The sequence below is a fragment of the Ceratosolen solmsi genome, unplaced genomic scaffold, assembly GCF_000503995.2.
Source record: "Ceratosolen solmsi marchali unplaced genomic scaffold, CerSol_1.0 scaffold29, whole genome shotgun sequence".
Lineage (NCBI taxonomy): Eukaryota > Metazoa > Arthropoda > Insecta > Hymenoptera > Agaonidae > Ceratosolen > Ceratosolen solmsi.
Genome location: NW_011948417.1, coordinates 10,999,865 through 11,008,725, shown reverse-complemented (window position 1 = coordinate 11,008,725; position 8,861 = coordinate 10,999,865). Strand labels below are relative to the sequence as shown.

The following is an 8,861-nucleotide window of genomic DNA, read 5'->3' as shown; positions in this document are numbered from 1 at the left end:
ATACATATTTATCAAAATACTTTTTATAGTTTAATATCAACTTTTAATAAAATACCAAATTTAAATATCTAAAATAAGCTGACAAACGTTTAAAAGTAAAAGAAGTTGTTAGTTAAAACGACGTATAACCTGTATTTTAGAAGTACACGTCCCAATAAACGTGGTTGTTTTAAAATTACATTTTCATAGTTTCTTCTTTCTGTTTACTGTGGCTTGCTTTACAGCAGTGATTAATTTATTGTTCATTCTATAAAATAGTACAACAAAATCCGGAAGGTCTAAAAAAGATGCTAAAGCAAAACCATAAAATTTTCATCCAACTCCAAAACGAAAAGAACTTGCGAGCTGGCGGCGGGATACATGCGTGCGCATATATGAATAAAAAAAAAGAACGTACTAACAAACGCAGCTGAGAAAGAAAACTACTTCTACGAAAGAGAACAAAAATAAGCTGAAAATAGGTCCTACCTTGGCTTGAGAGCGTCTTGTCTCTGTCACGTTGTAGCACTCCACATTCACTCTTTTTCCTTTCACTTTAAGGTTCGACTTCCTTAATCACTTCTAGTCGCATAAAACGATAACCTTGTAAAAATCACAACACTTATCCCAAAGCCAAATCATCAATTTTTTTTTTTACTTATGAAAATTTCTCATATTCCTGAATCGATGAGTGCACACGGACATTTGTTGCAAATGAGAAAATGTATGGAATTCTGGAGAGGCTTATGGTTAGTAGTCGATTGGAAGTGAAGTGTAGAGATTGCTGTGTGCAGAATGGGAGGGTTGAGAAAATCGTAAGCTGAGATAATAGTGAACAGCACGAAAAACAAAAAGTAACAGTAACAGTAATAGTAGCTGCGAAGGTGAAAATTCAAAAATGCTGCGACTTCCTCCTTGCTGTCGGTGAATAGCTATTTGTCAGGGTCGATAAAAGTGCTTCAACGGGCGTCAACGCCATTTTGCTAGAGTATCAACGGCGCTACTGCTGCTCTCTTGTTCGCGCGCGACAACAGGATTCCTACACACACGCGCGCGCGCGCGCGCGCAGTAATGAAAGAAAAGGTACGCTTAGCAAACACAGCCTCGTTGTTTCTTGATTTTCCAGCTGCAGCGAGGATTTTTCAATGAAACAGAAACCAAAAAATCACTAATCTATCATGATTTCACAATTAATTCGCAATATTCACCTGTTAATTTTTAAGAGAAATGTAACCTACGCGACAAACTTCCTCATTGCTAGGAACGCGTTTGTTTTTGAAGCAATTGCCCAACATATAGCTTTGTTTCTAAATATTAAATACGTAATGTTAGATCACGAAATTAAAAGAGCATGAAAATCATCCGCTAAACCTACTTTATTTATACCTAGAAATGAACTGAGACGTTAGTATAATTGACAAAAGTCGACGTGCGTCAAGCCGAACATTTCCGATTGTTGCCTTTGCTTCCTCCTCCCCCTCCAGCTGAGATCGACTTTCATCGCCCCTCTACGTTATAAACACTATAGCAGTCGTTGCCGCCTTATATCAACGGACAATCCCACTTAGCCACCATATGTCCATTTTACACTCGCTACCCCTTGTATGACCTACGGATTGCAGATTCATAATAAATAAGCACGTGGAGGCGTATTATTGTAACTGTGCGTGACTGATCGATTTTTATCGAGTTTACAAAAACTAAGGTGAATACATATTAATTATAAGGACAAATAGAAAGGTAACTACCTCACCAACGCCTATTATTCGTAATTTCTCTTTAGAGAGGCAAAAAAGTGAAATTAGAGAAATTATTGAAATTATTGAGCGTGAAAATGACAGTATTCATTTCTCTTTATCTGAAGTTTACACTTTTTATTTAAGAATTTGTTCCTCTTCGTAGTTTTATTAAAATACGCAAAAATTATCGTTTTCTTCATCGGACTTTTAATATTCAGCGCTCAATTTGTAATAGTGCCTTTCATTATTTATATTAATATAAACAATTCTTAGTTTACTATATGTAATATTACAATACTATAAATTTTTAATGAGTTAAAAATTATCTGCTTAAAGCTTTTAATATTTAACAAATACATTCTAATATTTTTATTTGAATCCATGCATATTTTATTTTTTAAATTGATGAATAATTTTTGGAATATGTATAGTTATTTAATAAAATGGATTTAATATTAATGTTTTAGACAAAATTAATTAATTACCGTTAGTACCCGCCTAAAAAGCAATACAAAAAAAAATTTTTTTTTTAATTCTTATTTAACATAAAATGTTAATTCATAAATTATATTTAAGTAGTTAAAAATTTATGATTAAGTACAATAAAATCTTAATTTTTTAATGAAATAAACTTGTTTTTTAATAGTAAGTTAAAATTATATTTTATAAACTTGTCTTATATTTAGTAAAAACTATTTGAGAATAACAATTTTAATTATTATTCGTATCGATACGAATTATACTAATAATTAACCAGATGCAATTTATGACATAAGCTACATTTAACGCAATGTATGAACGTGACTTATCAAACATTTAACAGAATACAAATTACCATTGCCGGTGGAAGGGGGGTAGTGTGTCAGCTATGACTTAATTCGTGATTAATTATCTAACTTACAAATCAACAATTTAATACATTTGTCTGCCATCTGAGAACTTGATGTGTATCCACAAGATTAGAGCAGGACTAACTTTGGTTAATAACATTATTAGAGTATCTTGTAAAATGTTATCTGAGATAATATCTAATACGTGCAGCAAAATCACTATCATAATAAAACTACCAGTTGCAAAATAATTTGCCTAATACATAAAATGATCAATAAAATACAGCTTTTACAAACCAATGCTTACTATATAATCTTAGTATAATTTAAATAAATTATATAAAAATGTTTTTTCAATTACTAAATTATGTAGAGGGATCTGCTAACATAATTAATGAAACAGCTAACATTATTGAAAAACATTATCACATACTTAAAGCGTTAAATATTTTGTTTTTCAAAGCATTTTTTATTCATGTAATCAGTTTTAAGTTACATGAACATATAAATAATATAAAAAATTAATTTAGTAAGTTCATAGTCAAAGCATTCTTGAACATAGAAAAAAAGACAAACTTGTTTAAATATTAATTTTAATAGGTCCAAGTATAATACTGTAACACTTCATACAAAGTAATTTTTCAACAATTGTTAAAATAAAATATATGATAATTATAATACAGTTGAAGTAATAATTACTCATATAAACCAACTAAATTTATATTACTATGTATGTATATGCAAAATTGTGTTGATTAAAAAAAATTAAAGAACAAATATGTAAATCAAATTATACAAGTAACTGCTGTGAATCTTTATTTAAACTGGCAACCATTACATTTTGTTGTAAAAACTCATCGCATGAAGATAATGAATTAAAAATTGACAATTGCCTATTAAAATCGATTATATATATAGTCGTAAAAATATAGTTTTTGTTGTTACATTTTCTGCGGCTACTTTATATTTTTTTTACAAAATTTTTTACAAATTATAAAATCCCCTTGTGCTCTTAGAGATTTCAATTATTTAAAGTGTATTAAATATAAATTAATTCAATATCTATGATTTAAATAAACGTAGAATTAAAAAACAGATTTATAATAATAAATCTTAAAAGCAAATATTTGTATCTGTAATAATCAAAACTGATAAATTATTGAAGTTATTAAAAGGTATGTATACAATTGATTTCTTTTGTATAAATTTTTACAATTACAAATAAAAACAATAAAATTATATATTTGCTGATTCTTGAATTGTAATATATTAAGATTGTATTATTTTTATTTTAATTGAATATATTTTTTCATTATCAATTCTAAATTTTTAAACCTTAAATTAAAAAGTGAAGGGTTTAAGAACTTCTATTAATTATAAATTTAATACTGGCAAAAATTGTGACAAAATTATTTACGTTCTTAAGTAGTAAAGTATATTAATTTATATTTAAAATATTTGCAAAATAACAAAATAAAAATGTAAAAAAATAATTAAGCTTACAAAAATATAAATAATTAGTTTTAGAAGATCTTCGATGATTTAAAAAAAATTCAATTCTTACATTTTCTCATTTTTTTATATCATATCTGAAGTTTATAGATTTAAATATTCTAATCAATCCCCTTCTGGTTAATATTAATTATATCCATTTAAATAATATCAACTTCTTTATTTAAATTTGATATATATATTTCTTTTCGATCATAAAATGTACAAAAAAATTTGTTGAATGTATTAACTATACAATACACACAATGTCAAAAATAATTTATTGAAAATGATACTTTATTTTATATTGTGAAACTTAATTTATCTATTAAATATTTTTTAATATTAATAAAATAAAATAAAAAAACTTTTACTTTATATTGTATATAATGTTTTTATTTAAATATACGATTATCGCAATTTTAAAGTATAAATTTTATTTTATGATACTTTAGTACTAAATATAAATATAAAAATTTTATTTAAAAATTTGGTTAAATAATTCTAATACATTCTAGTATGTTTTTTATATTTGAGACAGTAAAATCGGAAAATAAAACTATAAAAAGTATTTATATTATCAATGAATGTATGTTATAAATTGTGATAATAAACAAAGATTTCTAATATACAATTCTTAAATACACAATTCTTTAAGATTTAAAATAGAAATTGTGATGAATTTAACTTGAAAGAAGAGTATTTATTGGTATTTTTAATCAATATTAATTTAACCCAAGATAATAGGGAATGTTTATGGCAAGGGGAAAATAGTAAATATATGCTAATAGAGAAACTAGTGGGAGTGATTACTATTTTTAAATTTTACTCTATCCTTTTGTAATTTTTTTGCAACCCTATAGGTAACAAATGATAACCTTATAAATAATCGAATATGACAAATTAATTAAGTATGGTTGTAAACAAAACTTATAATCTAGATAATTGTTTAAATTCGTTTCCAAACAAATTTATTTTTAACATTAAATTTAAATGTAATTACGTACTGTGTTCAGACATTAATATATTTACGTTCCAAAAAAGTCTTCCCTCAATAAATTTATTGTGTTATTTATTTAGTTTATAATCATGTTGTTAAATAATAAATTCAACTAGCTTATTAATTCGATAAATTTATTCACAACTGAAGTAAGAAAAATCACATTGACTATATATCAAGATCCTAAAGATTAAATTAAAAATTATTGCAGCAAAATAAAACTTAAAATTGTATGCATCAGTATATGATATTTAAAAATCGCTTGTTCAGTAAATCTTATTAGCACTTATTTTTATAATTTCTTATTTCTTTTTCATTTTCTTTTTTTGTATTGGAGATAATGGTGTTTGTGATTTTGAACTTATTTGATTTCTATGTTTTTTGCTTTCCATGTGTCGTCCGAATGTTACTTCAGAGTTTAAAGAAATATTACAAGGTGCACAATAGTACTGTCCTGAAACAAAATAAAATTTTAATTTTAATCAAGCGTCGATACAATTTAATTTAAATATTTTTTACATATCAATTATAAGTAACTTTATTGGAAATAATAATTTTATTATTTCAATGATTTTTCATTGATATGTTCAATTAGAAAAGATTTAACACCTGCTATATTTTCAATTCAAAGTAAAATTTTGTATATACAGTAATATATTCAATATAGTAGTTATTATTCACAAAGTATCATACATTAAATAAACAAATATTATTACTGTTAGAATTACATTTAATTTTTTAACCGAAAACACATCAAAATATATATCAATATCTATTTATTAATTTAAAGGTTCTTCAAATTTCATTAAAGTATTAGGACATAAATTTATATTTTATTCATTAATAATATTTCGTTTTAATATAAACTAAATAGATTTTACTTTTTTTACTGTTACAAAACTGATGTTTTTACGAAATATTTAAGTATAATAAACAAAATTCTTACTAATACTTTAAAACATAAAATATACGAAAAATTCAGTGCAAAAAACATTTCATTAAGAAATAATATAAATTGAATTTATATTACAAGAACATTAAATTGAACAATTATTAATAATTAATAAAATGAAAAATTAGTTATTGACATTAAAATTTAATTTATCTTATAATTAAATAGCATATTTTTTCAGTTTTTCATTATATCCATTTCTGTATATATTATTATTTACTTACAAAAATTAGAATAACAATTAATAAAAATTAATAGAATATGTAATTGATGAAATTAACAAAATAAATATATAGATATAGATATATGAGAATGTTATTTTGTCATAGATAATTATTGAAATTTTATTGCAGTTATATGATAAACATGGTTAGTATTATTTATTGAATTTTTATCTAATATTTTAATATTTTCCATCACTTTTAATTATATTTTTATTCGAAATGGTATCATTACTACTAAGATCATTGTTAGTATTTTAAAATCTTTTATGAAACTCATTCATGTAGTTTTTAACATACATAAGTAATTTGCATTAATTCTTTGATTAATTGAGTTAGTTTATAAATCAATTAATTTCAGTAACATTTTTAAAGAACTATAAACTATACCAATTATTTTTGATACATTAAATATCATACCTGATGGAGTTCTATAAATAGAATAATCTATAGGTTTTGAGATTATAGATACTGCTTCTAAAAATTTGTACATAAAATTTATTTAAAATTATAATGATAATGCATAATATATTTTGTAAAATTTATTTTTTCTGACCTGCATTTGTTAGGGGAAAACCATGAAATTTTAACATTTTTATATGTTTTGTTCCTCGTGTATGCATATCTAATTGATCTTGGCGATTTACAGAAATTCCACAAAGATCACATCGGAGAGGAGTTAAGTAACACTGTGAATATTCTGAAATTGAATTTTGTGTTGAAATTACTACTGAAGGGGTTTCAAGTACTGATAAGCAAGGTAATTGTATTTCAGAATAAGTTAAACCTATTCCAAATTGATCAGTAGAATCTATTGAGATATTAGTTTGAGACTGAACTTTTTTTGATGTTCTAAAAATATATATTGGATTTAATAATTTATTATACTACATTGAGAATAAGTATATTAAATATTCATTGGATTACTTTGTTCGATTTAATCCAAAAGCAACTTTTAAATGTTTTTTACCAGCATAATGTTGAGATGCATCTGTTGGAGATGTAAACCATGTCTTGCATACCTATGCATAAACATAAAAAATATCTTAATATATATGTATGTATGTGTAAGTATGTTTAATAAGAATGAGACCAAATATAATTTGTTTTAAATAAAACATACTTCACAATATATATCCCAATCATTGTCATTTAAATTTGATACTTGACCATCTTCGTGTTTTACTTTTTTTGCACTTTGATTAAGAAACATTGAAACTTTTTTTTGGTGAGGTTTTCCTTGATAATGTAATTTTGCTTGCAAAGTGGAATTCATCTAATATATTAAAAATTTAGGTCTAGTAATTCAAATAATCATTATTTTTAAAATAAAAATAACTTACAATTGCATTACATAAATCACATTTAAGTGATTTCATTAACAATGACAATTCATTTTGTGCATTTGCAACTTTTTCTGTTTGAAAAATTAGTAAATTATTTATTTTTAATTATTTATGATAAGTTTTTAAAATTATAATATTTGAACCTGCATCAATTTTAGCATCGATAACTTCTAATTTTCTTTTAAAATATTTTAATTTTGTTTTATCAGTAGAATCCTTTTCTTGTACAGCTTGTAATGCTGCTTTGTATGCAGATTCATACCATTGAGTATATACATCAGATGTATTAAGACTGGTTGGTATCCACCAAGATTGATTTGCTGAACCTTGTGTGTGTATTGATGGAGGGATGTAATAAGATAATATATTTGGGTAAGATATACTATTACAAGACTTTTTAATTTTTTCAGAAGTATTTACAGTAATCTTTGGAGGTGGTAGAGGTAGAATTTCTTCAAATCCTAAAAATTATTTAATTTCAATGTTTATTTCTATGCGAAGTTGTAAATTAGTGAAAGCGAATTTTTGAAATTTTTTAATTATTGAGATTATAACCAATGTATTTATTGTAATTTAATCTTTTTTTTTCAATTATTAAAATTTTTATTTAAACATTTTAAACAGTTTACCTGGGACATCGGGATTTTTTATTTTATCAAATAATATTGATTTAAACATTTTTTATTTGAAAATGTATCTGTTTTCAATATTATTTATTAGTTTACTATTTTTAAAAGTATTTCTTGAAAATCATTAAATAACATGTTCAATTTTATTTTTCATAGTTTTTAAATTTTACTATAAGATTGTAAACGTACGAATTTTTTCCTCTTTTTGGTTATGATGTCGATATAGCATCAGTCTTCACCAATGCGCATGCGTATAAAATTCCACATCAAGATTATGCTCTATCAACACAATTAAGTACGAAATTATTTAAAAAAATTTAATTACTGTACTATTACGAATTTGAAATGTAACAATTAAAATTTTAACATTTTCAAATATCACGTTTTATTATCAGTTGTATATAGCAAACATTTTTTTTGTAGTAGCATTTAAAATTAAAAAAATTTTTAAATAAAATAAATTAAAATTTTATGAATAGTTAATGAATAAATAATAAGTATGAAAACTAAAATGAATTTCTTATAAATACTATACTTCAGTACAAAACTAATAACAATTTATATCCTTTATTACATTTAATAAAATAAAATATACGTAACATTATACAATTACATTTTTAATAAAAAAACATGTTAATATTATATTTATTAAGAATATTATAATTTAAAAATAC

General features: G+C 23.8%; 1 protein-coding gene across 1 annotated transcript; it reads right to left on the bottom strand.

Moving 5' to 3' along the window:
- Nucleotides 1–5,371: 5,371 nt before the first annotated feature.
- LOC105360053 (zinc finger matrin-type protein 3) lies at nt 5,372–8,236 on the bottom strand (the record flags this gene model as incomplete). The annotated part of the gene is made up of 8 exons (XM_011496828.1): nt 8,188–8,236; nt 7,702–8,019; nt 7,556–7,629; nt 7,336–7,488; nt 7,140–7,234; nt 6,769–7,064; nt 6,633–6,689; nt 5,372–5,493 (listed from the first exon to the last, which is right to left on the bottom strand). Coding segments are annotated over exons 1-8 (1,164 nt in total), but the record flags the coding sequence as incomplete, so codon positions are not given.
- Between the last annotated feature and the right edge of the window lie 625 nt (nt 8,237–8,861).